The sequence below is a fragment of the Phalacrocorax aristotelis genome, chromosome 8 (assembly GCF_949628215.1).
Source record: "Phalacrocorax aristotelis chromosome 8, bGulAri2.1, whole genome shotgun sequence".
Classification (NCBI taxonomy): Eukaryota; Metazoa; Chordata; class Aves; order Suliformes; family Phalacrocoracidae; genus Phalacrocorax; species Phalacrocorax aristotelis.
This window is the reverse complement of record NC_134283.1, coordinates 40,129,423-40,157,361: the sequence shown is the minus strand read 5'-3', so window position 1 is coordinate 40,157,361 and position 27,939 is coordinate 40,129,423. Positions and strand designations below refer to the sequence as shown.

The following is a 27,939-nucleotide window of genomic DNA, read 5'->3' as shown; positions in this document are numbered from 1 at the left end:
TGTAGAGTGTGCAGTGATAGGAGAGGGTTGCAGAGCAGCTGTACTCACCGCACCTGGCTTAGGGTTGTGGTCCACAGTCAGCACCATGAGAAATCAGATAGACCTGCTGGCCACTGTCACAGTTTTGGGAGTCCTGGAGCAAGGTAAATGTCCTTTATATAATGCTAGGTAGTATTAAGCTAATTATATTAAACTTTGTGGGATTTGGTCCCTGTATTTTGCTTGGAGTCTCTCTGGAATGAAAGTTGCTGTTTTCCAACATGGTAAAATGACACAAATATTTGGCCCTTCACATGGAAGTGCTGTGGCTGAGGATGTTTATTATCTAATAGGGACTAAAATGATTCACAAACCTCAAAGCCAGCATCCTAGAAGGAAACAAAATTTAAGTTTTACTTTTAAAACCATTTCAACAACAGAATGTCTTTAAAATATTTTCTGTGATTGAATTTTAGCAGGTAATTTGTAATTCTAGAGAGGCTGGAGGTAGCCGAAATAAAGGCAGGTTAATGAATCTGTGGATGAAGAGGTCGGTGTACAAACATACGTTGTATGTATATAGAGAAGATCACCACGTATTTCTCCTGTGCGACCGATACCGTTATGTGTTCAATTCGTACAGCTTAGCTGCACAGAGCAGATGACAAAATGAGTTGACAGCACACAGTAATTTGGAAACTAATGCAAGCCCTCCTGGTCAGAAATAGATGCAGACATCTTCGAGGAAGCTCAGCGACTTCTCCTAATTTAAATAGATGCATTTGGTTTAGACCATTTAGAAAGAAGCAGTGGTGTTGCCAAGCTCTGTCTACATCTTGTGTTTAATCGTGGGTCCTTTGGGGAAAGGCCTCTCCCCCCTGGGCTTCAGGAGGGTTATGGAAGGGGACGCTGCCCCTCCTGGGGTGGGGACAGAGCCCCCATTTTGTTAAAATCTTCACATTTCTATGAGGGAAACTTGTGGGGCTTTTCATTACTGAATTAATTCACTGTAGAGCTATCGCACCTCTTTGCTTACAAACGGATGTGATTCTCTGAGCAGCCTGATGTATTTTTAGTCATCAGATGATAAAATCTCTTAATATAATTATTATTTATATGCTTATATGCTACTTGAAGAACAGAGTTCAAGATTCCTGAACGATCAGTAATTTCTTCTCAATCAATTTACAGAGAAATATCAGTAGCTACAAATGGAAGATACTTTTGTCTTACTATTTTTTTTTTTTTTTGTTATTAAACTAAGTGGGGATGGAGGGAGTGTCAAGTATGCAAAGAGAAGACACAAAAATTGAAATTGAGTTATGGAAATGTTGCTAAGCCCTTTCCATTGGGAAATCCTCAGCAGCAACTTCCTAGATAGCAGTTTTGTCTCAAATATTTTGTTTTATGAGAACTGCAAGTATTTTTTAAAGGTTACAGCCTTAGGCATTTTACTTTCATGCTATGAAAACCATATGTAGGTGTGAAGCCAGCAGATAAATAGCAAGCATTGGCACCTTCTTATCTACGTTAGATAGGACAAAGTTTTGTGGTCTCTGTGTAGGAAGCCATGGAGCAATTACAAAATACTACATGTTTCTTTCTACTAGTAAGAAATGTGTGTGCTAATGTTACCTTGATTCAATAGCTTTTGCAGCGCAGTAGCTTTTCCTGCATATTTTGAAAGGACATTCTGTATGTGAGTTACAGATCTGAGATTCATTCTGAGGAGGCAAAGCACTGAAACACGGACGTGCACTCTATGAACAAATACTCTTCCATCACATCCTGATGGAGGAGATAGAATTTAATGTCTGAAATTAATACAGGGTTGGTTGATTTTTATTTTCTTCTTAATTTTCTGGGAGCCCACAATTTCTGCATTCTTTCAAGTAACTTCCCCCTTTTAAATCTAGTTCTGCTCAGTTTAGCAAAGCTCTGAGCTTAGTGCTCTGTAGATGCATGCCTCTGCCCTCCGCTCTACCAGAGAACAGAACAATGTTGTTTGGTTTTTGTTTGTGGGTTTTTTTTGTTTGTTTGTTGTTGATTTGGTTTTGGGGGGGGTGGGGGGGAGGGTGTGTCCCCTTTTTATTGTGACTTCTAAGGAAATAAAGCTTATGCAATGTCGCTGTCAGTCCGCACGGAGCTTGTTTGCCAAATGTGGCAGATATCAGCTATAATATGGTTTGAGAAGTTTGTGGACATAATCAAATCGAGAATGAAGGTCTGGCTGATACTTCTACGGAGGAACAAAGTGCAGGAGAGCTCAGCCCCTATGAGCCACGTGGGAATCCACACAGGAGTTTAACCTCAAGATGTGAATCACAAAAAACTAGTTTGAAAGTTTCTGCAGAGTGAACTTTTCCCTAAAAGTCCCTGCTGAGAAGCCTTATGTGGTGCGGGTTGTTTTGGTTTTTGTTTGGTTTTCTTTTTTTCAACACCTCATTCTGAGAACTCTTTTTGGAGGGTGATTCTTCATCCTTAATGCTTCACCCATACCCCAGCCTTGGAGGACAGCCAGCCATCCCCCAAAAGGCTCTTGCTCCTCTCGGGTGGTTGTTCTTTATATTATCCATCCCTAAGCGTAAGGGATCTGTTGCAGGACTTGTCTGAATATTTGCCCCTGTATACAAGCAAGATGTTAATCGTAGAGTTGATGGAGAGGTTGGGTCTGGAATTATTCTTGCTGTGCTCATCAGTCGCAAGAACGCTACATTTGGGAAGGGTGCAGGTGGCACGCAGCAGAATGAAGACCATTGCCCAGCACAGTCAGGCTTATGCCACAAGTCAGTGCTGCATGTGACGCAGTAACTTTAGCTCAGTCCGTTTCTTGAGAAGTGGCTGGGATGAGACCCTGAGAGCATTAAATAGTTGTGTAGGAGACATGCTTATCTGATGTGAAGAGGAAGTAACAGGAATGGGTCACACTTTCAACATCTTTTTCTTAGAGCTCTGCCAGCTGCCACTGAATTGCCAGTTGTGTGTTACTGCAGACCTGGCTGTCTGGTTTCACAGAGGGGATGCTGTGTTACATCCCGCCACGTCTCAGAGGCAGGAGAATATCCTCGCCCTTGACCAAAATCAGTGTGCTACACATGCATTGGGAGGGGAAAAGCAAACTCCTTCCTCCCCACCTTTCTCTCCCAGCATCCCTTGGTCAGAGCTGGGTCACTGCACATGTTGTGGAAGACACTAGAGTGCATGGATGTTTTCTTAAATGAATGTCTGTGTATTTAAATGGATAATATGTTGTGTAATAGGTTACATAGCATCAGATTATTTACATTTCTAATTCCCTTTCCTTCTACGTATGTTCTAATGCTTTTCTGCAGCCATGCATGGATCTGTCTTGTCTTTAATCTTGCAACATCTGTCCCTACTTTCCTCCCCTCTCCTGCTGTTCTGCGTTTGTCGTCTTTGTTAGAGTAAGGCAGTCGGCAAGGCGGTCCTTGCTGCCTGGTTCCTCGTCTCTCTGTTCGATGCTCTGGAAACGTTGCTACGTTAGAACCTTGCTAATCCAAGTGACTCACTTAGCAGCGTGCTGCCACAGCTGCCAAAGTAATTGTTTCTATAATTTAGTTTTCTAGTATACGAAAATCCTCATTTTCCATAAAGGCAACAATGTAGCAGTGCACCTAAAGGACAAATACTTGAAATGTCCACAGTCACCTGTGGGAGTAAGAACTTTCATCAAATAGTGAAACAGTCCGAATCTTCATGTTAACAAGTTTTCATCATTAAGAAGTGACTTTCCGTGTCCCTTACAAATGTTCAAAGGAGCGATGCAGCAGACTACCTCGGCCCAGACTTGGCACAGGCAGTCCCTGGCAGCAGGTCTATTCCTTGAACGGCTCAAGTCTCGGGGCTACCCTGCAGGAATGAAGTGGAAGAAATAATCACACCCTTCCCCGTTTCCTTATATTGCCATGATCATGAGCATCTCTAATTGACTTAATGACAGCCCAGTGCTTCACAGTTTGGATGCTGCTCTGTGACATGTTGCCATCCTTGTGCAAAAGCTTTGCACCTGCTCGGTGTAGGGGGAGGTGTTTTATTATTGTTCCCATCAGACTGGCTGAGGGTATACTAATATTCTAAATACAGAGTGCACGATTAAAAAAAGAATCATGCTACTGTGATGGGATGTGGACTCAGGTTTTGATGTGCGTTGCTGGCCTTTCTGGGTGTGTTTGATCCGTTGGGGAGCAGCACCAGGGCCCTGCTGCTGCGTGCTGGGTGTGACGCTATGCAAAGCACCAGCCAGCAGGTTGGCTCTGTGGTACACATGCTCTGCTAGGATAACCAAATCTGAATTTAAAATACAAGCCTGAAATAAATGGCACCATTTATTCCAGGTTGTGTGTGACAGCCCTGGACTATGGACCTAGACGGTATTGATTCTTTTCCTTTAACCACTGGTTTGATTCCAAGCTAGGTAAAGCTTGGCTAAATGAAATGCTGCTGGACTGTTACCATTCCTGTGTTGTTCTTTTTTTTTTTTTTTTAGTCTATTTTGTACTGCAGGTGATCTATGCCCGACGGAAGTACAAGATCTCCCCTCCTGAGACAAAAGGTCACCCTGAATTTGAGCGGATCTTCAGAGCTCAGTAAGATTTTTACTTTTTTGTGGTAACTCCATTTAGATATGACTTGAGTAAACGTCACTACCAGGAAAGACTGAAGTCATGCTCAAGTCACCTTTTCACTTATTGCTGCTGAAACTAGATTTTTTTGGTGTGGGGATTTTTGGGTTTGTTTTTTTTTGTTCGTTTGTTTGTGGCCTTTTTTTTCTTTAATACTTTGTGTGTAGAGGTCCAAGTTTTGATCTGGAGCACTTTGGCTGGAGTGTTTCTGTCCATCCATGATAATCCTCCTTCTGGCATCAGAAGAAGCAGCCACATTACAAATTAGTGGCTGTATGGAAGAGGTGCTGAGCATTACTGTGTTATAATAATTAGATTTATTATTAATTTTGGCTCCAAATTTTGAGAGTAGCTGAAGCTATATTAATAACCTCGTATTTGTTTGTAAGTTTTTGCTGTTGAATTGAAGCAAAGGGCCCTTGCTGGCAGAACCAGCTACAAGGATGCTTTTATTTTTTCTTTTTTTTAAGCCCTTGTACTGTGAAAGTCAGCACTCAAGGGCCCATGCTGAGGGCTGTTTCTTTTTGCTCTGTTCCTATGGAGAGAGCAATGCTGGAGCTAAACTGGAAATGTTCACAGATCCCTTCGGCTTCCAGCAAGCACCAGATTCCGTCTTTCATCTTGGTTGTGCTGTTTCATAAGCGATTGAAAGGAATTGGCCAGAGCTGGTTTGAAGGGTAGTTTGAGCACAGCACTAAATCCTGAACAAAGCAGCTGCATTTCCTTGCCAGCACGCAGGAAACATTTGTGGAGTGACAAAAACACCCACTTTGGTCCTTTTGCGCTGCAGTGAAAAGCCAGCCTGCATGGGAGGCATCAGCCTTTGCTGGCTGGAGAGCTGTTGATGAGGCTTTTAATTAAATACTGGGCTGTGTGTTAACTGAGCCGTGCTGTGGGCTGCGGTGTACTGGGAAGCCCTCCACGGCATTCTGCAGAGGACGTGGCCTCAGGAAACTTGAGTTTGAGAAGGTGTGGGCTTTTTCCTCCCTTTATTCTTTTCTCTGGGGAAAGGGATACAAATGGATAAATTGTTTTGATATATTAAAAAAAAAAAAAAAGAGGAAGAAAGGTATTGATTTATTACTCACTCATAGAAACCTGGCAGCCTCCCCTTGCTGAGGCTCAAACTACATTTGCAGTGTAAGGTTCTTCAGGCTCTTTCTAGCTCCCAATCTGGCTCCATTCCCTGCGGGTTGGTAAATTGTTGGCCAAATTAAGATTAAATTGCCTCGGGAATGGTAAAATGTAGGAGAAATTGAGAAACAATTGTTTTTAGTAGCACAGCTCCCACCATCCTTTCTTTCAGCAAATCTTATTTTTGTTACTAAAAGAAAAAGAAAGGAAGAAACCTGCTGCAGATCCGATCACCTTCTGCTGAATTACAACTTGGAGCATGACTTGTGTGACACACAAACTTGAGCTGTGCCTACCCAAGAGGAGTAGAATGCTTCTTAAATAATGTTAAGGAACCTCTACCTTTGTAGCTTTTAAGCTGTAGCTGCGCTAGCTGTCTGTGATGGCACTGTGTGCAGGGCTGAGGACGGAGCCTATCGAGTGTCCGGCAAAGACAGATCTCCACCTTGGCCATGGCTTGTCATTGCAGGGTCCATGTGAATATGGGTGAGGTGAATGTTGTGTATTATTTGGGTGCTTTTCTTCTTTAAAATACAGATACTGGCTGTCTTTGGTCGCAGAAAAGGCTTTTTCTCCCCAGCAGAGCACAGCAATGCCTTTTATTGGCCCTTTCAGTTTGTTCCAACATGCATTTCCAGTTCACCTCTCTGGCGTCAGCTAACTAGTCTCTGACATGCAAGGATGCGGTTTTAACACTCATCTCTGGTTCTTACTAGGGCGAATTGCTCAGAGTACTTCCCGATCTTCATCTCACTCCTCTGGGTTGCTGGAATCTTCTTCCATCAAAGTAAGGGGGGGTGGGGTGGGAGGGAACCTTAACCCAAACCACATGCACCCTATGGTCCACGCTGAATTGGTCAGGCAGTTGGACTACATGATCATTGTAGGTCCCTTCTAGCTCAAATAGTCTAGTCTATTATAAACAGCAGCAACAAAAATCCCACCCAGTTTAAATCCCATTGCAATTCAGGCACGTCCTTTCTGTACCTGTGAGGGTGTTACTTGGGGAAAGCAAATTTCCCTTCGGTTGGACAGGCCAAGGAGCGCCCCAACTCCAGTGTGCATGAAGCTGCTTGTAGCAGCCGAGCCAGTCTCCTTCCAGGGGAGAGGTTTGGTGGCACTGGCAGTCTGCGATCCTCCACCAGCACCCAGCTGTCACCCCATGCTGATTCTCTTAGGTAAGGTCAGGCTGGCACATAGTGCCAGGGTGGCAGCAGGGCTGGGAGCAGCATGGCTCTCTGCTTCGGAAAGGTGCTGCTTCGCACTGCACCAGGAAAGATGCTAGCTGAAACTGAGCTGCAACACAATACCCAAATCGCTACATCAGAATGAGAAACCACAGACTAAAGTCATCCACAGTCCATCCTGTACCACGTAGGTTTAGGGGATTTGGCTGCCACCGTGGGGAAGCTGTGAGGAAGGACCACAGCTGGGAGTGTTGCAAAGCCAAGTCCCAGGGCAACTTTGGTGGGTAGAGAGGTTCATCCCTCACAAAAACAGAAAGAAGAAAACCCATTTAAACTCCCACACAGCTTTAAAGCCGAGTTCCACCGCACTTAGTTCTCGTGCCCGTGCCCCCATCTGCAGGGGAAAGCAGGGGCATGGGTGGCTGAGCTAGGCTGCAGCTCCAGCAGTGTCTGGGGACCCCTGGCCCCATCAGGACTCAGCTCCCCTCTTCTCCACAGGTGTGGCTGCTGTGTGTGGGCTGCTGTACCTCTACACCCGCTTCAAGTATTTCCAGGGATATGCTGCAGCTGCGCAGGAACGGTTAGTACCCAGGGACTGCGGTCACCCCAAACCAACTCAGGGATACTGGGTGCAGAATGCGACCCCCCAGGGCAGGTTTCCTTCCTGCAGGTGGGACTGAAGGCAGATTTGCATCATCCCCTTCTCCTTCTCTCTTGCCCCTACACACTCATGGCCCCACCAGCTCTTCTCCAGCACAATTTTGGAGGAGGACAGGGGATGCCAAGCCCTCAACAGTATGCTTCAAGCCCCAGGTAGGCTGGTGGTGTCTGACATTTTTTTTTTTCCACATGCAGGTTGGGGCCGATGTATGCCAGCAGCTGGCTGCTCTGGCTGCTGCTGGGGTTGGCGGTGGCTGGGCTCCTGGCACACTTCCTGCTGCCCCATGCCTCCTCATGGATGGCAGCAGTGGCATGGCCCCTCCAGCTGCTCAGCGCCTGGTGAGCGGGGCCATGGCTCTCCCAGAACCACTGCTTGCCCTCGGCAGAGGGGGGTCCCTCGTGTGGCATGGTCAGTGACTACCTCCCCAGCTCTGTGCTTATCTTTGGAGGGAGGCAGATGCTGGCACCCCTCCCCTTGTGAAGCTCCACTCTTCAGAGATAATCCCCCTTCCAGAAAGCAAACACTGCCCAGCCTCTGCCTCTGCCCATGGGCTTCACTACCAGGTTTTGTAGCACTGTCTGCTCTAAAATCTCTAATGCCTTTGGCTCTGCCTTGTGGAGCATGGGTTGACCCATACCCTGTCGTCACTCCTCCTTAGTGCTGTAATGATCTATGTTGAAGGCTCACACCATGGATATACAAAAAAATAAATTAATTTTCTCAGTAGAAGTCACCTGTGATTGTCAAAGGTGCTTGGGGCCTGGGTGTGAGAACATCCAAGGGTTTAGGGACTGGGTTGCATGGGAAAAGCTGCTGCAATTAAAACTAATGTGAAAGGATAGGTAAACCTGCTTAAAACCTTATCCAAATTTTGGGAAAAAAGCCTGACTCTAGCCCAAATGCTAATGTCTGTGCTTACCACTGACTTGAATCATCTTGTCTTAGCCCTGACTTCACTTATCACTGTGAGGTAGTTCACCTGTTCACCAGTACTGTTCACCAGTAGGACTTTGTCCTCTCTCTGGATTTCAACCTCTGCTGCAAACTTGGGCTTTGCGGGTAACTACAGCAACCATTAAGCACAGAGCTCCTTGCTAAGTTGTATGTGCGTATAGAAAAAGCAACATATTTTCTAAGACAGACAACTGTTGCATAATTGCACCCTTGGCTGTACAGGTGCCCAAGTGCCTTCTGTGCTCCCCACCAAGGAAAGACCTGACCAAACTTTCGGTTGTTTTTTTTTTTTTAATAGTGGGTGAAGGCTCCTGTGGTGCTGGGGCAGAAAAATAACCACTGTCCTACTGGATGCTCTAAGTGCTTTCCCCAGCATGAGCACTGCTGCGGGAGTATTAAAATGACTCCATTTCAGGTGTAGGGCCTACAGCTGATCCCCAGCCCCCAGGTTTGCCCACCCATCCTGGGGAGGGGAACGGGTGGGCAGAGCCAGAGCACATGCCTCCCTGCCATGAGTGACTCTCATCGCTGCACCAAAGGTTTAACTTTAGCTTTTATTACAGTGCACGTTATTTTATATATTTATGTATAGAGATGTACTTGAAAAATCAAATGTATCCAGTAATAAAAAATACAGCACATTAAAGTAGTATAATGCATTCCAGTGTATAGCTGAAGAGACATTGGGATTTACACTAATCCCTACTATTTTTGAACTGGGCTACTTCTGGTTTTGTTCCCCCCCCCCCCTAAAAATTCACACCAATCAATAACTGAAATAGTTAATTTAAAAAGATGGTTTCTGTACTCAATCTCAAGGCGTGAAGACACTGGAGACTTCACCGTGAGTTAAGGGGCTGTGTTCAGTGCTGGCAGGCACAGTGTGGCGTATTTTATTTTTTTGTTTTCCCTGCCATACTCATTAGCTCCAACCCCTTCGGATTCGTTCCTCCTCCAACGAAGGAGGGTCAGTCTTCACCCTCGCTTAATCCTCAGGTGTGGCCAGGACCATTGCCAAATTGAGGAAGGCAAGGCAGACCTCGGTCCCTGACCCCCTCTGTCCCAGTGTACCTGTGGGGTCAGCCAGCAGGAGTCAACATGATCAAGCCTCCACTCTGTCCCCAAGTACGGCCAGGATTGCCCTGTGCTGGGCTGAAGGTGCTTTTAGTCCCCACACTTGCTAAAGCTCATCCTGACCCCAAACTGTCCCCTGTGTTGCTGTGGCCGGAGTGGCGCACACGGCAGCCACGCACCCGTGAAGGGCCGAGGGGAGCAAAGCCAGCCCCCTGCACGGGATATTGTTTTTTGCTTTTTTGCTCTTCTTCCAGAGAAGACGACATCCTGGCCCTGCAGCAGCGGCCGGGGATGGCAGTGCCGGCCTGGCAAAGGCTGGTAGCTGGTTTACTGGGGCCTGTCGGCGTGTGCCGCCTGCCGGCAGCTGGGCCTGTGCCTCGCCGGCGTGGCTGTCCTTGTGCCCGGGCGAGGCGCCGCGGGGAGGAGGCAGCAGGAGGGGAGAGAGAGCAGGACCGGGGATTCATGTGTGTGTTCACCCTTCCTCACGCCCATGTCACTCCGCTTTCTTGATAAAAATCTGAAAGGAGAGAGGGCCGGGATCAGAGGGGAAGTGATGGGGAGCCCCAAGCCAAGAGCTGGGCACATCTGTCCCTTCTGCCAGCAAAGCCCAGCTTACCTCGCTCAAGATGATCCACACTGGGGAGTCGGTCTGGATGGACAGCCTAATGGCCTCCAGTGGCCCAAAGGATGGGTCCACCTCGCCCTCCGCAACACCCTTGGAGAAGGAGCCTGGTGGGGAGAGCACATGAGTGACATGGGGATGGTCCCCTGGCAGCCAGCACCCCCCGAGGTGCCCACACGAGCAGCCATGGCAGCCCACCCTGCCCACACTCCCCGACATGAGAGATGGGCTGAAAACCACCAGATGTCAATACAGTGCAAAACGCTACACTGACGGGAGGAAAAGAAAAAAATTTTAAAAAATTTTTTAAAAAATCAGTCAAACAAAACGGGGGCTGTTTGATTACACTTCACTGCTGTGTCAGAGGAGGACAGAGTGGCCTGATGGCAGCACTGTGCTGTAAGAGACAAAGTTGGTTCAGGATCCACGCCGTGGCGGTAAGGCTCATAGCCCTAGTGCCGGCAAGGTCTCAGCCTGTTGCTATGTCCCATTTTTGGGTGTGATTTTTTTTGTTTTTTGTGAAAATGCAACTGACTGGGAGAAACTAGACAGCATGCAGAGGAATGCTAAAATGGCGAAAGGCTAACTGTGCCAGAGAATTTTTCTTTTATTTGTCTATTTAAAAAAAAAAAAAAAAAAAGTCTTAGCAGGAACACCAGGGCTTTACCATACATCAGTGATTCCCCATAGGCTGCAATCACACACTCTTCTCCAAGGAGAGGGCAAGTACTAAAACAAGCTCAGGTGGCAGGAGACAAAGGCCAAGCTGCAAGTGGCGCTGAGTACCGAGAGAGGCTGTGATGGGAGAGCGTGACATCGCCCACAGTGGAGATTTTTTTTTTTTTAAAACCAGGTTAGGCAAATGGATAATCTAAATAATTTGGTCCCAGCCCTGAGCAGAGACAGGGAGAAATGTAGGAGTAAAAACCACTTGAAGAGGACACCTAATCTAAGAGGGGAGGGAGGGCAGTGGAGGAGAGGCGACAGTGGCACTTAAATCTTTTTCCAACCTGGCTCCTGGCAAGCAGAAATTACTCTTTGCCAGGCAAACAGCACTGAGTGTCTCAGTTCACTTGTGGATGAGGATATGGGCTGTGTTTTCAGAGCCAGCAGGCAGTTTACCACCCTGCACCCTGCTGTACCTATCTGGATGTAGCCATCCGGCGTCCTGCGGTATTTGACGGCTGTGCCTCTTCCCTCCTGCAAGGCTTCCTTATCCGACTGCAGGCTCTGCAGGAAGGAGAGGAGCTCTGCACCAGGCCACTGGCAAGAGCCACCCAAAAGCCCCAAGCAACAGCAGCAACTCTGGAGCTGCCCTCACCAGCAGCCCTTGGCATCTCACCCCCATGCCTGGCACCCCAAGCCTCATGCCCCAAAACAAGAGGACATTTGCTGCCCTCCTGCTGCTGCTTCCGTTGTACCATCCTGGCTCCGTCCCTCCTCTGCAGTCATCCCATCCAGCTGAGCATCCCCTCTGCAGGCATGGACACGGCTCCCATAACGACTGCTCAGTGCAGCATCCCTGCTCCCGGGGTGGTACCACACCAGACGTGACCCTTTGGCTCCCAGCCAGCACCTCTCAAAGGCAATGAGTCTTGTAAAGCTTTTCCTGATGGCTTTAGGCAGTTCCCTTCTCTCAAACCTCTTTTGCTTCCCACTCCACCCCCATCTCAGTTCTCAATAAAACACTTACGTCAAATGGCAAAACCTCCACAGTCGTATTGAAGAGTTTGTCTTCTGGGTGCTCGATGTTCCCACTGCGGAAGAAGAACCTGTGACAGAGATCAAAGCCATGGAAACCCACACTGAGGGATGGGGAACATGATGGTTTCACCCCAGGTGAGCCATCAGACAGCTCAACCTAACAGGCACCTTCCCAAAAAGCCCATGGGCTCATGGTTTTGAAGGAGACCTCCTGCACCAGATTAGCTAAAGCATGGATTGCTTACAAGTGCAGGAAAGCAATGGGCTTGGGCAAATGTGGCCCCACCAAAAAAGGGTCAAGTTATCCTCCCCCCGGAAGAGCACTGCTCCCTCCTCCTGGGCAGCCAAGCAAGACATGGGCAAGAAATTCAACAGGAGCCAGAAGAGCTACAGGAAAGTGTCTCCACATGCTCCAGGCTGTCCCCGCATCCTCCCCCGCTCACCCTCCCCAGCACTGGCCTTTCGATGCGGAGTGGTTTGAAGAATCTGAATCTGATGAAGTCTCCAGCGGTGGGAGTGAAGGCCCAGAAGAAGTCCTCCCGCAGGTAAGCTTTCTCCAAGGTGAAGTGCTGATAGGTTTTCAGGCTGGTGCTCACCTCCGCAGGAGGGTTGACGTGCTCTTTCCGCAGGGCTTGCTTGCCAAAGTCCTTGTCCTTGGTGGGCACAAAGCAAAAGGGCAGAAAACGGTCACGAGCTGCTCTCGCCTGTGAGGAACAGGGGTCCCAGCAACAGGGCACTGCAGACTAAAAACTCTTGATTTGCACAGTGCAGAAGGATGAGGGATGGAAGTGATCTGGGGAAGGCACCAGGCAGGAATGCGTGGCTGGATCTCAGGAGGACACAACTTCACGAGAGGCAGAAGAGAGAAGCAGCACTGCTCTGCACTCTGATCTGGCACCAAAGAACTTTCATTGTCCAAGCATCCCTGAATGTGTGTCCCTGCCCCAGGAGCTCTGCAAACAGTCCTTACATGTGAGGAGAAGGTGTCTGGGAGGCTGACAATAGCATAAAATGACTGGATTACACAGCCTGACAGGCACTGCACTGTGATACAAACTGGATTACACCATCCATTTACCTGGGGATTGGACCAGACATAGGACTAAGCACAGCCCAGGGGTGTGTGTCTATGGGTCCTGCACACACAGCTGTGGGAAGCTCGATATTGTTGATGTTTAAATACACAAAAACAACTTTAAGCTCTTACACAGCAAGCTCTAGTTCTACTATCAGCAAATCCCAGAAAGAAGGAGGGGTGTGGAAAAGAAGTCAGACCAACGCAGGAGTCACCTCTCCAGGCTTTTTCAGTAGATGATTCAAAATCACTTGCCCAGATCATGGTTTGGTACTCAGGATGGGTGGCCAGGACCAGTACTAAGACTTAAAATCTTGCAGCACCTCTTGGTACATGTCACGGCCACGCTGAGAAGTAGGAGCTACCTGAGCTCACTGTAATTCAGAATAAAACACAACCACTGCACAGAAATCCAGCTGCCACCATCCCACCAGTTGCTGTCACCGATGTCCCCACCCCAAAAGCAGCCAGTTCCTGGGTGCCTGCAGGCCAGGCCTGGCAGAAAGGCTGTCTGCGGCTTAGACAGGCAGCGGGTACCCACCTTCAGCTTTTGTATCTTCCCAGCCAAGGAGGAGTGGGTTCCCACGTGTTGGAAGAGGGAGGGCTTGAAGCGGATCCTCAGGTTTGCCTTCTGCCTGTCACAGTGTTTCTGAAATGAGACAATCCCGCAGTGCCCCATGCTTAAACCTCCATGATCAACCGTGCCCTGCGAGAGGAATGGACAAGGGCACGAGGAGTGACAAGCACCCCTGTCCCTCCATCTCTATGCCTTTCTCTGTCATTTTGGCTTTAATTTGGCAAGAGGGCTTTTAACCACTCTCTGGAGGAACCTGATGGTGACTCTCAGCTGGTCACCCACTGGGCTCTGCTGGGCAGCCAGGGTGCCCAGGTTTAACTGTCAAATGCCTCCTTGTGAAGCATAGCTTAGCAAATGCTGAGCAAATCTCCTCTGGGTGCTGTCAGGAAGGGACAGCCAGATATTATTTCTTCTTTCCTTGGCTTTTTCCTACAACTTAGAGCTCAGGATTACCAATGTCTGAAGGCACAGTAAGTCCTGGGATGATTCAGAGCCTAAGTGAACAGGTAGCAATTGCGGGCCCTCTTTAGACCGGCAGGGTTTCCAGTCTGTTGGCAGATCTTCTAAGGCAGATGTATGGCATGTGCCACTGTCTGAGCTGTTTGACTGTTTCGCACCCATCCCACCATGTAAATAAAGTTGGAGATGCAACTCTTATCCAGCCAGTGATTTTCTAGGGGGTGGAGGGAGAAAGATGATGGAGAAGGAATAAAGGACAAAGGAGAAAAACACAGAATGTGGAGGTAAGAACTCACGTTTTAAAAATAGTTAATTTCTCTCAGTTTGGGGGAGCAGGACAAAAATACAGGGTTAAAAGCTGGAGGGAGAGGGCATTTGTTTTCCAAGTTTTGTTTTTTCCAAGAAAAGAAACACCTACCACCATCGGATCTCACAACCTCCCACCCAAGTGCAACCCCAGCAGAAACCCTGCTGCTGGGCGCTGCGTCACCAGCTGCCTGGCCCCAGGCAGGGCGCAGCAGGGAAAGCCGGCCACACCGAGCCCCGCGAAGGGCTGCCCACCCGGGCCACTGCCACCATGCTGAGAGCTGGGAAATTCCAGGCATGACCCCTGCGAGCTGCAGAGGAGATAATCCCCTAATCCAGCTCACATTACATTAGAAAATTAAAACTAGCTAGGCTAATGGGAGAGACCCTACTCATTGCCAGCAACCCCAGACATAACCCCATCAGGTCTGATCTCACTCTGGATGGGGAAAGGAGGAGGAAAGGGAAGAGAGGGAGCTACACCATCTCCTGATTTCTCTTTTTTCCCTTCTCCCCTTCTGCTGAAGAAGTATTTACTGAAAGCAGTATCGTCTCAGTCAAGCCAGGAGGGGGAATGGCTCGGTTGGTGGTAAGAAGGTCATCCTTTCACAAAACTCTACCCCAGGTAAAACTAAAATTAGCTGAAAAAGCAAGCACAGAATATATCCAGAGCAGGCAAAGCACTTACTAAAAGCTCAGGTCAAACAAACTTTCAATCAAAAAGACAAATTCTCCCCGCTACCAATGATTCTGCACAGTGGGATTTACAAGGGAAAGTCATGTTTGAAAGGGCACTGTGCAGCGTTAATCATGCAAACAGTGGGGGAAAGGAGCCAGAAATCCACATGGAAAGTAGGTTAATTTTTAAAAAGGCAACACATTTAAGAGGGTTGCAGTTTTGCCTGGGAAAATCTTGACTCCACCAGGGAGGAGAAGATGAGCGAAGATGAGCAAAGGAGATGATCCTGCACAGCAGGATCTGCATTTAACCAGTGCTCAAGCTGAAGATTTTGAAGTGGGGGGCACAGACAGCAGCACTGTTCCCAGCTCCATCCCACCATCCTGCCAGCCTGGCTTTGCCCATGGCTGTGAGGACCCTGGGGGCTGCCAGACAGGCCTGGAGACCACTCTGTCACACCTGAGCATGTGGTTTGAACGACGTGGAGGACATGACGGACACCATCTGAGACTGGTCCCATTGCACGTGGGGGACTGGAGCTGACATCATGGCCTCTGCCAGGGATCAGGCCAAAGTCAACCACATCCTTGCCCCAATTCTGCAGAGCCTGGAGGGTGCCTTGTCCACCCCCAACACATTAATACAGTATTTATCCCCAGAGTGAACACTTGCTCTGGCATTTGCCACCACAAAGTAGTTGTGGCCACGAGGTCTGTCTTAAGCAACTGGCTGCAAGCTCTGCACAGGGACTCTGCTGCTCGTTTTCTGCCACGGGAGGAGGGCGAACGAGCATATGAGTAAATACAATATGTTCAGGGAGGAGACAGAAGAGTATCTGGTGATGAGCTCATCTTACATTTGCTGTCACACACACTCCTCCTCTGCCCTTCCCACTCGCTTTAGCCCCTCGCTGCCACCGCCGATGGGAGTTCAGACACAACCTCTGCAGGGCACAGGGGCTTCTGTGCTGCTGTCTGCAAGGCTTTGTGCAGACGTGGCTCCGAAAACGAGATGGCAGCATGAAAATGGGGCCATTTCACCTTTCTGCACCCTCCTAGAAACCCTGACAAGACCTTTTCGTGCTCTGGCTTAATTTTGGCACACTACGCACAGAGGGCTTGCTCTTGGGTCATCTGGGGTGAGCTCTCTGGGCAGCCTGCATGTGTGCTCCAGGCGGGTATGGCACATGAGCCCAGGGCCAAAGGGTTATTCTGGGGTTATAGTCAGTGAGTGGGGAATGGCTCAGGGAGAGAAGTACACTGGAATGAAAGACAACACAGAAGAATGGGGAACGGCTACTCTCATCAAGGTCTGGAGGAGGAATACCCTGTTAGTGCTTAGATGCAGAAATAATGTCTTTTCTGGCAGCTGCAGACTACAAAAGCCTGAACTCCCAGGCCTTTGCTTACACAACCTGCAAGGACACCCTGCGGCATACTCTGCAGGGATGGCACGGTTCAGTGCAAAGTCAGTTAGCACCAAGGCTCACAGAAATGGTCCTCTGGAGACACAGATCAAGGTACATTTGCCCACACAACAGAAGATTTCCCTTCAACAGAGTTTTTTTTACGTACTGCATCTTTCTCAGGGTTGCAGACTTTCACCCAGAGGATGTGATCCAGCAGCCAGTCAATGGGTTTGTCCTTATAGAACATCAGGATGAACTCCACAATCAAGCTCAGATCCAGAGACTTGAACATTTTTCCTATGGCACAAAGAAAGAGAGAGAGAGTAACTATGGTATGAAACGGTCAGGAATCAGAGCTGGGACGGAAAAACTTGGGAGACTGGGCTGTGGAGATTGGATGTGTCCATCTCGCTACATAAAGGAAATAGCTTGCTGCTCTGTTTTATGTACCAGTACTGCTGGCATTGCTAATACAGTTCCGGATTTAATATTCATCACAGAATTAGAAAGCATTAGCGTCTCACAGATCACAACAGTATCAAAAGGTCTAAAACTCTTCCATTCAGCAGGGAGAAATAAGGATGAAAAACATTCAGCCAGCTGCAGGACAGGCCATTTCCTGCCCTGAAAACTACAAGTTTCAAGCCAGTCAAACCAGTATCCAAAATAACAGATCAAGCTGCTACTGCAACCATGTACTGCTGTTCCCAAAATAGTTCTGTGCTGATGTAAACTTCCTTTTACACACTCTTAGGCAACTCCAGATCCCATCCAGCCTAAAAGCTACTGGTCACATCTAAGCTGTTTGGCTGTTGGCTGGGCGACCGACTGGGTTTATTTTTATTAAAAGTGAGTATCAGCAGTACCAGCTGTAAGGATCTTTCTCCCCTGTGCAAACACAAGGGTCACTGCAAAAACAGGGAGGGATCAAGTCCAAGTATTTTACCATCTCGTGGGGACAACTCGTTGGACCAAGAGCGTAAGTGCTTGCAAGAACCAGGAAGCACTTTTGCCCATGCTTGATGGGGCTGGGGTGAGTGTGGGAGAACATTACCAATAAACCCCAGCTGAGAAAACTCCAGGATCATCCACTCCTCAGAGGGCTGCTGCAAGGCAAAGTTCTTCATCGTGCTGAGATAGTTTGGTTTGGCCACAATATCATCCTCCAGCTGCAAGAGGAAAGGACACTCAGTGCCAACGACCCATCCAGGTTCCAGTAAGAGCATCTCTGTGCAGAGCAATCATGCCGTTGACTGGAGGAAAGCTTTGGCACAGACCTGGCTTATTTTGGAAGATGCCCCAAGCAGATTTTTCTCACCCAATCTAACAGGTAAACAAGACAAGGATTTCTGCCCTCCCTATGCGGGAGGTCTCCAAGTCTAAAGCATCTTAGATACCTGGCTTTTGAACCTATCTGGTTAAAACCTGCTCCCGCTCTGCTGCATCACACAAGTGGACATGCTCTTTGCCCCTTCTCAGCTCAGTACGAGCCACAGTGAACTCACAGGTCCAATCATTTCCCCTCCACCCGCTGCACCAAACTCACCTGCACGTAATATATGCCTTTGGACTGGGCATACATCATTAAAAAACAGTAGTCGAGGTTCTGCTTTGTCCTCCACCTGCAAAAGACAAACGTGGTGGGAGCACCGATCTCTCCTGGGATACCAGGCTGCTCAGGGGAGCATCCAAGGCTGGCTTTAAGTCAGGGAGGTGGCATAGCTCTTGGAGGGCGGATGGCATACGGCCTCCTCGTTTTGGTCTCAAACTGGTCAGCTAAGAGTTACTGGAAAACTTGGGGACTTCCAAAATGAACATAGGGGTTAAAATGACCCCCTCGCTTGATGATGGAAACACTGCAGCACAAGGCAAGCCCTGCAAAGCTGGCGCCAGTTCACACCCCTCCCACCACATCCTTCCAGCTCTTGGAAAGCAAGTTTAAGGACCTTGCCCGGCGCTGCAGAAGAGCCTTCCCTGCTGGAGTTGGGAGGAGATGCTGCAGTTAATTCAGGGCTTTCTTGTTTTTAAGCTCATTGATTCTTACCTGACTCTTTCCTTGGGGTCCCCAAAGGATTCTCGCAGGTGGGAGAAATCAGGATAGAAATGCGGAGATGGGGAGATTACCTCCAGGAGACCTGAGTGTATTTCCTTTGGGAATCTGAGGGAGAAAAGCAGCAGTAAACAAATACCTCCACGTCTGACACACCATTTCATAGACCACATCACTCGCTAAACACTGAGCCGCAGAACAAAACAAAAACAATACAGTCTCTAAGATAAAACTGGCCCGGTAGCTAGTGTACTTCCAGGCCTCACCAAAGGAAATCAGCAGGGATTGTCATGGAGTTTTAAAGCTGCTCTCTCTCGAACTCTATCACTCCCATGGTCTCTGATAGCCCCACGGTCTTGTGCTCTCCCTCCAGCATCCCTTCTCCCTCCTGCATGCTTGCACAGGTCAGCTTTAAAGACCAGCCATGAGCCCCATATACTCTAGACGATTAAATGGACCTGCAGACTGGCACACCAAAGAAAGGGCTCACTGGCACTACTGGCATTTAGAGGTTTTCCAAATGCATCAGTAATTAAAAGCCATTTTGCAGTGATTATGTTATTCATTTCTGATAAGTTACTTAAAACACTGCTGTGCTATAGTTAGGACAGCCAGCAGGAACTCTACCTAGTTCCCTAATGCTGATAAAATCAGCACATATTTTTCCTACAATGTGGCTAAGAACCCTTTAAAGACTCAAACACAAACAGAAAAAAGTGTCACCCATCTGAAAAATAGGTACCTACAACAGCCCTGCTTGTTGCTCTGGGTATTGCTTCAATACCCAGAGATTACTGTAACTGTGAGAGATAAGCGGGAAAACCAGTTATTTTTATACTGCCTTTTTGAGAACATTTGGTGCAAGGCTGATTTCCTTTGTTTGTGCAGAGCCTGGAGGACGGGAGATGGGGCAGAGGGAGACAAAGCAGCAAGATTGCCAAAAACTTCTCGCTTATGTTTCCCTTCCTTATTCCCTCCTTGGGACTGGCAAGATTTTTCAGCTAACATTTTCAAATCTTCCCTTCCTCAGGCAGCAGTGAAACAGAAGCCTCTCACTGAGCTGACAAAACACGTACCAGAACAGCAACAGCTTTCTCCCTCCTGTGACGTGAGCTCAGCCTGCCCTGGCCCCACACCATCTCAATTCAATTTGGAAGAAAAATAATTTCAGTGAATCAGGGAAGGGCAGGAGGCACTGGAGAAGGGGACAGTGAGAAATCAAATCATTAAGTCAATTAAAGTTTCAGGCCTTCCACGCAGAAGCTCTCTCTGCAGCAGCGCCCAGTAATTTCATCAGCATCCATCGGACAATCAGTCCATTATCCCCCGATAAGTGCGTCCTCCTGCCAGCAGGCAGGAGGGGAGCTCTGCCAGCTTCTGCACAGCAAGATGGAGGGCTCTGTTTCAGCTCTTCTGCAAGTGCCCGGGAACACAACCCTCCCCGCACACGTCCCAGCCCCTCTCCCATCATTGGCTCGGGGACGAGGGGCGCCGGGAGGATGTGCTGCCCTTTTGCGGCTCTGTCTTATGGCGACTGCGATCCTTTGGAAACATGCAATTGCAGGAGCTGGATGGGAGTCACAGCCTCTTCTCTCACCACCTTTTTCTTTTGCCTCCAAGCTCTGATGCTGTTAATGCCTGGACCGTCTCACGGTTAATAATCTGTCACCAGCTTCTGCTTAAACAGCCACAGATGAAGCTGCAAAAGCCACTAAGACTCCAGGACATAAATAGCAGCTAGTGTGAGAGACAAATGTAACTAGCGCCTAGAACAAGGGAAAAACAAACAGGCTGGAGTGGGAAGAAAAATGGATCACAGATTTTAAAGCAAAATAAGGCAGTAGCATTTGGGTGTGCTTACCACACTGCCCAGTTGCTCTGACTCCGCAGAGCAGGTAGAGGGCTGCACTAGACACAGAAACAATTGCCAGAATCACTGGAAATCTAAACAATCCATCTTCTTGCAGTGCCACAGGACAGAAAGAGCAAAATGAAATGGCATGACCACACGCGTTAAATACTGCAAGCACAAAGTGGCCTAATGGAAGCTACATGCGGGATGCATTTTAGAACAAGCGGAAAGTGGAAGCGGCGATAGCAAAGACAGCCCAGAGTTTAAGAACATAAAAAACTCAAACAGACAAAAAAAAAAAAAACAGAAGGGAAGCATAAAAGCATTTATTTTCTCCTTAATGAAGCCGTTCCCTGGCCTCGCTACAGGCACAGATCGTACCGATGTAGTCATTTGGAAGTGCTTACAAGTTTTTGATATTTTCTGCCACTCCGGCCGTGTACTGTGGATCTGTCTGAAAACAAAAGATAAGCAGTGTTAGATCCTTCAGCCTCAGTCTGTCCTCCCGTGGCTCAGAAATCACCTTCAACACACGCTGGGGGTGCTGTCAGCACCTCTGTACCATCTTCATGTCTCCTTTTATCCAGTTTAACTGCTCTCCCAGTGCTGAGGACTCATAGGAGCCCCTCCTTTGTGGCCAGTGTTAACCAAAGGCATGACACACCAAGAAACACTCTGAAGGACTCAAACCCTGTGCATCTTCCCCACGTGGTCTCCTGGCACTTCTGCCTCTGCCAACACCAAGCATTTGCACAAAGCGTTAACTTCTGAGCTATTTATTTTTTCTCTATACATGCTGGCTTTCATCCAAGCGAATACTCTCAGCAGAAGAGGATCTCCACCCCTTTTGTGTGAGAGAGAGGTTTATTTATAAGTGTGCATTTTTCATTTCAGGTTCATTTTGACACTTTTCTTCCTAGAACAACAGTTTGTTCCCACAATCAGCCTGGCAACCTGTAACAATTGGGAGGCAAAGGTCAGCAGTGCCGCACACAGCTATCTGCAGGAGAGATAAGTGCAAACATACGGACAGCCACTGGACAGAAACCATCTGCACAGTGACTGGGAAAACAAAATCCAAGAACAAAGGACAGGAGACCCAGAAGCAAAATCTGTGCCTGTTTCCTGGTGGTGGCATTGTTTTGGGAAGTTGTATGGATCACGGGACTATGCGTCCCAGGCGGATCTGCAGACGCAGCATCACAGAAGCTGGGACCGGCTGCTGCTGTGCTCGGCGCCAAGCGGAGGTGAGAACTGAGATGCCAGGGATGTATGTCACATGCTGAGGACAGTGCTTCCATGCTGGAACAGTGACAAGAGAGGTTTTTCTCAAGAGGAAAAAGGTCCTTTTCCCAAACAGGGCTCAGGCTCCTGGTGCTGGACTGATTTCTTACCCCAGCGCTGCCAAGAAAACAGCAACGGGAAAAACAAAGGCAGGAAAGATGCTCCTGGCTTTGGGAGCAAACATGTAGCTCCAATCCAAGCACCCGGCTGCTACCAAAACAGCGGGTGGGTGATAGCCGAGCCAGCCAGCTCGCCGCAGGGCTCCCCTCTGCAAACCAAGACCACCCCAGCTCTCCCAGGCAGCCCAGCCAGGGTGGATGACACCTGTGGTGGTTAGTGGTGGCACTCAGAAATGAGACGTCCCCATCCCAAGATGGACATTCAGTTGCTTCACTTGTCCTGTGACTTTAAATTACCCAGCATCCGCTCCAGGTTCATACCACCTCTCCACTGTTTACTCTTTATTCGATGCCTGATGAGCCCTAACAAGCAATGCCAAGTGCAGGTACATCGAGAAATGCTTTGTCTGGGAAGAGGCAGAACAGGCACAGTGGTGGTTGACACCAGCATGGAAGGAGGATGTTGTGTCTGCAAGAAAGAACAGTGGCAGTGGTGATCTGCAAGAACTACCATCGCTGTAACTGGGTTACGGCACATGTGCTCCTACACTTCGTGGTACCAGAATTAATTCCTTTGTTGTTCACTTCCCTCGTCACAGGTACACACGGAAAGTCAGGTGCTGCCATCACAGCACACCCTACTTTCAAGTCAACTAAAAATAATATTACTGCAGTACTAAACAGATGATGTTTTTCATCAAGTTACTCAAAACCTCTCATGCTTTAACTCACCCGTCATGAAAACAGCCACCAAACCTGCTCTGGCTCAAAGGGATATGACAGCCAGGACCAAATCTTGTCTTGGGCACTTTGGGCTGCACTCATCTGTGTACACCTTCTCCTTGTACAAAGCCAGAGACCCAAAAGCCAATGCTACTCAAAATGTCAAATTATGGGTAAACAGGCAGCAAACCCAGACATTTATCTTTGTTCTGTTCCCAGTGACGTGCCACTGAGGTTTATCTTTCTCACCAGATTTCTGGAAATTAAGACAAATACACTTCAAGCTCAAGAAAGTAATCCTGAGGGGAAAGCCATGGAGAAAAATAACCACCTAAACCCATAGATAAAAGCAGCTCTTGCGGATTAATATATCAAGCCTTTTTAGCCTCTGGATTCAGCAGCTGATTCAGGGCTCCACATATCAGTATGAAGAGGCATCGTATTAGTCTCAGCGCCAAATCAGCAAGCTCTTGGGTTTAGAGAGGGGGTTAGTGCTGTCTTACAGGTACACAGAGAAATGAAGCTGCTTCAGAAGCAGGTCTGAGAGCTCCCCCAGATGTGGCCATGGGGCTGCTCCAGCATATTTTGGGAACAACCACTCAAGCATCCTGCAAGACCCATCATGATTTAGGCCAGAAAGATAAAGCATGTGCTGCACTGGCAGCTGCTAATGTTCGCCTGCTCGAATCTTGACCCCCTCTGGCCCAATCGGAGTTTCATTTTGGGCAGGACACACCTCATGATCCTGGTTGGAGGGCAGCCCAAGGCTGGGCCTATCTGCCCCGGCACGTGGCAGAGCTGGCCTCCAGGTTGGGTGCTGTCCTGTTTGGCACTGGGTTTGGCGGACAGTGGGATGGGATGGGGGCCAGGGAAACGGGATAAACAGGGAAATGGGATAAACAGGGAAATATGATAAACAGGAAAAGCCCTCTTACCTCAGCGATGAGGACGACAATGACAGAGTCCTCCTTCTCCTGCTGAGTGAGCTCTGAGATGAGGGAGTTGAGGGTGTCGGTGAGGTAGGAATGCACTTCCCGCTTCACGCTGGGGATTCCCATCACAACAGACACTGCCCAGGGCCAAGGAGAGGTTTTAGAGAGGGGGATGTGCCGGGACAAGCCACTTTGCCCTGCTCCCATGACCTCATGGTTCACCTGCTCCATCATTAAAAGCCAGCAGTGATCAGCAGGTTGGCGGGTTCCTGGGCTACGCAGGGTTCCCATACTCCTGTCCCCCAGCCCAGTACCGATCAGGAGAACCCCAGTGCGCCAGGCTGGCAGACCACCCATGGCAGTCAGACAGACTTTTCTCCCTGAAAGACTGTTGCCTAAGGAAACACCCTAGCCCCCTCCCCTTCCTAGGGCCCTTTTCAGCCTATGAATGTCAACTTCAAGACCACCCTTGTTCTCCAAACCCCTCCCATGGCCAGAAGCACCTCAATTTAGGAGGGATAAGTCATGTCTTTGGCTTTGGGTTGGGATTTGGGAGCAGCAGAGAATCACCTAGTACCCAAAGTCCTACTCCAAATGGGATTTGTCTCCTAAGACTGGTTAATGTCTCCATGAAGCGCCCAGCAAACTGTGCTTTCATCTGACCACCTTCCAGGCAAAGTCTTGAGCACTCTGGAGATGGAAAGCAGCAAAAACATCTGGCAGATTCACTGAGAACATTTTAGTGCCGGTCAGGAGCACAGACAGCACCCCTCTGTAGACTTGCAGATGTGACATGGTTTACCCACCCCATGTGCCACGATACCAAGGAAGCTTGCATGATGCATGCAGCCGTTCCTCCAGTCCCGCTCATCTCCGTGCCACAGCCAGGCCCAGAGGAAAGGGGAGGGACAGGCACTAAGGTGAGGAAGAGCACCTGAAGCAGCACTAAGTCCCATTTACCTCCAGTGCGCCCCTGTCCCACATGCACGGCTGGCTGCAGACTGTTCTCCTTTGACAGCAAATGTGGCAAATGATGGAAGATGGTGGGAAGGTGCAGCACATTCTTGTTGGTGATATTCCACAGTTTTAACTTGGTTTCGTCTTAAAAAGGAAAAGGGAATCAATTGCAAGGAATGGCAGGTAGGAAGAGACTGCAAGGCAAAAAGCCTTTTTAGAGCAGCCTGGCCACCCGAGACTAGTGCTGGGTTATAAAAAATCAGGCCAACCTTTAACATGCTATGACAAACCCAATTAAAGTTTAGCAGGAGCCATGAGGGCCTTAAAGCAGTCCCAAAATATTTGGGAAGGAGGGGGAGGAATGAAGATCAAATGAAAGTCAAATCAGATCTTTCTGCAGAGATCCAAAACCGAGCAACTCAAAAAAAAACAACCAAAAAATGAACACATAAATTGGTGAGGGGTGCTCAGCCAACCTAACTCCTTCCTCCCCCCTCTCTTTGGATACCCATTTTTCCATATGGATTCAATACAGCCAGGAAATGGCATGTACGACTTGCAAGGAAAAAAAAGCTTGTAAGCAAGCAAATTGGCAAATACCCGCAGCAGAGGCAAATCTCAGTGTTTAATGATGCATATGCACTTCTAATTATACAGGAGTTTAAGAGTTCCCAAGTTGCTCTGAACTCCACAATTTGCTCATGCCGGGGAGAGAAGAGCACGTCCTGTCTGCAGCCCTGCACACACACACACACACACACCTCTCTACCTCCTCATTAGCAACAGCTTCAAAACAGCCTGAGATCCTCAACTTCTGTGTTTATTCACCAGATAAGCTGCTCCAGGTCCGGTTTATATCCCGCAGGGCCTGCTTCTCCGAGATTGCTCTCTTGATCTCCTCCAAGACCAGGTTGAGCTCCTTTGAGCGCTTCAGGCTCTCCTGTTCAGCTGCGTGCAGTCGGTCTCGGAGGGCGAGAAACTCCCGCTGGTAGATGTCCACAACATCACCTGAGGATGGAAAAGTGAGAGAAGCTTTTCCTCCATTCTCTGAAAGGTTTCAAGTCACAAAAGCAATGCCAGTCACTGATACACCCCCTACCTCCACAGTCCTTAAAATGTGGATTTAGGGAGCTGTGGTCCGGCACGCACCCATCAGTTGTGTTGGAGAGAGGGCAGTTTAAGGTGCAGAACTACAATTAAAAAACTCCTTCCATTTTTCTCTTTAACTTGGGTTCCCGGGTCATATAGAAATACAATGTTGTTCTCTGTGACCAAAGCGCATGCAGCATAAAAAAAAGTTGCATGGTAGCTCTTCTTCACTATATATTTTGGAAAGGGGAGTCAGCTGTTGACATTAATTTTATGAGCAATATTCAGCATCTCTATGCAGCTCCAGAAGTTTGAGCACGTGAGATGGCAACCGCTGTAGCAAGCAGCAGGGAACTAGAGTCAAGTGAAAAACAACTGAAAGCACTGGTGGTGATGGCCTGTTAAAGACATGACAAACAAAAGGAATAGAAATATTTTTAATTGCCTTGCTCCTTGCTTTGGTTCACTTATGATTTCCTTTCTTAAAAGGAAAGACTTTTAAGAGCACATGTTGAAGGGTCTTCAAGTGGGTAATTCATGAGAATCCCTGGAAAGCATCTCAAAGGCCTTCTCCAGATGGCACGGGGCATCTCCCAGATGACCCTGAGTGACGGAAAGTGAGATGCTGGCAAGGGGGAGGCTGCTCTTCAGCCAGATGAGGGTGGGCACAGCACCTCCTCCAGCTTCAGAAGTGAGTCCCAAATTCTAATGGCCAAAAGGGACTTGGGGAATCTAAGCTCTCTGAAACAAGGCAGGATAAAGAATATTTCACGGCAATAGCTGCCTAGATGCTTATATAAATCCAAGTATTTGGATATACACCTAAATGATGCATTATAAATGTAATGTATAAAAAAGGAATGTTTGATAGGGTAATAAAGCCTTTTATTTTGAAACATCTTATCACCATGCCCTTTTTAAGCAGTAAAACTACTGAAAGCCTTCAGCTGGAACTAACTACACAATAGCTAGGAGTGGAACCAGTTAGCCATTAATGAACTTTTCTGGGCCCTTTTTTACCCCATTAATAATGAAACTACTCATTAAAAATACACTTTTGTCTGTGGTCACTCATGTGTTTTCAGTAAGGCTGTAACTCACAGGACTATACCCAAAATAGATTTACCCACTGAATAGGAGACCCTTAGCCCAAACACGACCAGGAGAGCTAATGACCAAAAATACTGCACTGGAACTTGCCAATACAGGGCTAAATATGAATCAGAGCCACTGAAAAATGGTACACTGACTGCATCGACAATTTCTAATTTGGGGTCCATAAAGAAAAAGAAAAAGGAATTTTGAAGATCAGGCATACCCAGCTCCAAAGCACAGAGTTTCCAAGACAACAGTGCTTCCCAGCCCAGCTCCCATCAATGCTTTTGCCCAGGAAAAGTTTCCCCCATGGCACCTCTTCCCCAAAAAGTCCTTCTTAAAGGCTCACTGTTTCAACACAAGGGACCTCCCCCAAGGCAGTCCGGCTCCTATTAACCTTTCAGCATTATTTTCAAAGCCACTGGCATATGGGGAGGGAGCAGAGGAAGTTACACCCCATTTGATTACTCCGTCCATCTGACAACACGTTATTCAGAGAAAGTCAAGAGACAGACATAAACAAGAGAAGTCCTTCCTTTTTCCTGTGCGTTGCTGCTCGCTTTCCACTCCCATCGAGAAAACATTTACAAATTTGCAGAAAAACAGGTTAACACCCAGCTTCAGGAGCTGCCATGCAAATTCACAGGAGTATGTCAGGCTTTAAATTGACTCCACGATGGGCTAGACCTTTACCTCCTGGTACCTCTCACATGTAAGAATATACCTTTCAGCTTCCCAGTACGCTAGATTATAGCTTTTCCTACTTGTATCTTTTACCAGCAGCACCTGTGAACACCAGCAAGGAGCAAGTCTCACTTCCCATTTTTGCATGAAACAATGGCAGAAACTGTGCTTGTGCAAGGCTGGAAGCATTTGGCTCCCATCATACCGGGGGGTCACTATCCCATGGATACTATCAAAGCCAAATCACAGCTAAAGGCTGCCATTAGATCTTGCTCTCCAATACCTGGAGCAGAGTAAAGGCAAGGCTTTGCACTTAATGGCTTTTTCCAGAGCACTGCACTTCGTTTGTGTCAGATTTAGAAGGGAAATGTCACTGATTATTCAGTCACTAATGACCTGCCCGCTGAAGCCAAAAGCTGTACTTTTCATTAGGCTGCAATGGTGATGTGCAGTCAACCATTTGCTGCTTTTCTCGCTAATGGTTGGAAGTGAAATTGTATTTGTTTTCTGTGCTCTTGTCCTGTGATGTCTTCGTAAGCTTTCCATTCTTTAATTAAAATTTCATGAAATTTAAAAGCTGATCGATCGTGACCAGTTCCGGTGACAGCTTGAACAATCTCAGACAAAGCCCAAGATGGGTGTATAGTTCCCCATGAATTTCCAGTAATGCCATTTTGCACTCGTCTGTCTGC

At 48.0% G+C, this 27,939-nt stretch overlaps 2 protein-coding genes across 3 annotated transcripts in view; one reads left to right on the top strand and one right to left on the bottom strand.

Annotated features, from left to right (window-relative positions):
* Positions 1 to 8: 8 nt before the first annotated feature.
* LOC142061543 (leukotriene C4 synthase-like) lies at positions 9 to 9,306 on the top strand. 2 transcript variants are annotated; one of them, XM_075102733.1, is made up of 5 exons: positions 9 to 143; positions 4,487 to 4,586; positions 6,473 to 6,543; positions 7,442 to 7,523; positions 7,799 to 9,306. In XM_075102733.1, the coding sequence occupies exons 1-5, from the start codon at positions 86 to 88 to the stop codon at positions 7,944 to 7,946; spliced, it is 459 nt and encodes a 152-aa protein (XP_074958834.1). In that variant the 5' UTR covers positions 9 to 85; the 3' UTR covers positions 7,947 to 9,306. The 2 variants fall into 2 exon arrangements, with proteins under 2 accessions (XP_074958834.1, XP_074958835.1); XM_075102734.1 differs by lacking the exon at positions 9 to 143 and adding an exon at positions 4,242 to 4,370.
* Positions 9,094 to 27,939, bottom strand: part of MGAT4B (alpha-1,3-mannosyl-glycoprotein 4-beta-N-acetylglucosaminyltransferase B) — a 52,460-nt gene continuing 33,614 nt past the window's right edge. Inside the window, exons 2-15 of the mRNA XM_075102732.1 lie at positions 25,208 to 25,387; positions 24,383 to 24,523; positions 23,426 to 23,559; positions 20,772 to 20,818; positions 18,507 to 18,620; positions 18,009 to 18,084; positions 17,517 to 17,631; positions 16,629 to 16,759; positions 13,575 to 13,682; positions 12,418 to 12,611; positions 11,948 to 12,026; positions 11,397 to 11,484; positions 10,249 to 10,361; positions 9,094 to 10,149 (exon numbers count right to left, since the gene is read on the bottom strand). Coding sequence (XP_074958833.1) covers positions 10,126 to 10,149; positions 10,249 to 10,361; positions 11,397 to 11,484; positions 11,948 to 12,026; positions 12,418 to 12,611; positions 13,575 to 13,682; positions 16,629 to 16,759; positions 17,517 to 17,631; positions 18,009 to 18,084; positions 18,507 to 18,620; positions 20,772 to 20,818; positions 23,426 to 23,559; positions 24,383 to 24,523; positions 25,208 to 25,387 — 1,544 coding nt within the window. The 3' untranslated portion in view covers positions 9,094 to 10,125. The remainder of the gene's footprint in view (positions 10,150 to 10,248; positions 10,362 to 11,396; positions 11,485 to 11,947; positions 12,027 to 12,417; positions 12,612 to 13,574; positions 13,683 to 16,628; positions 16,760 to 17,516; positions 17,632 to 18,008; positions 18,085 to 18,506; positions 18,621 to 20,771; positions 20,819 to 23,425; positions 23,560 to 24,382; positions 24,524 to 25,207; positions 25,388 to 27,939) is intronic.

Excerpts from the sequence above, each read along its gene's own strand:
- LOC142061543 (XM_075102733.1), top strand. The coding sequence starts at position 86 with ATGAGAAATCAGATAGACCTGCTGGCCACTGTCACAGTTTTGGGAGTC. Across the intron at positions 4,587-6,472 it reads GAGCGGATCTTCAGAGCTCA|GGCGAATTGCTCAGAGTACT; the intron begins GTAAGATTTTTA and ends GGTTCTTACTAG. Across the intron at positions 6,544-7,441 it reads TGGAATCTTCTTCCATCAAA|GTGTGGCTGCTGTGTGTGGG; the intron begins GTAAGGGGGGGT and ends TCTTCTCCACAG.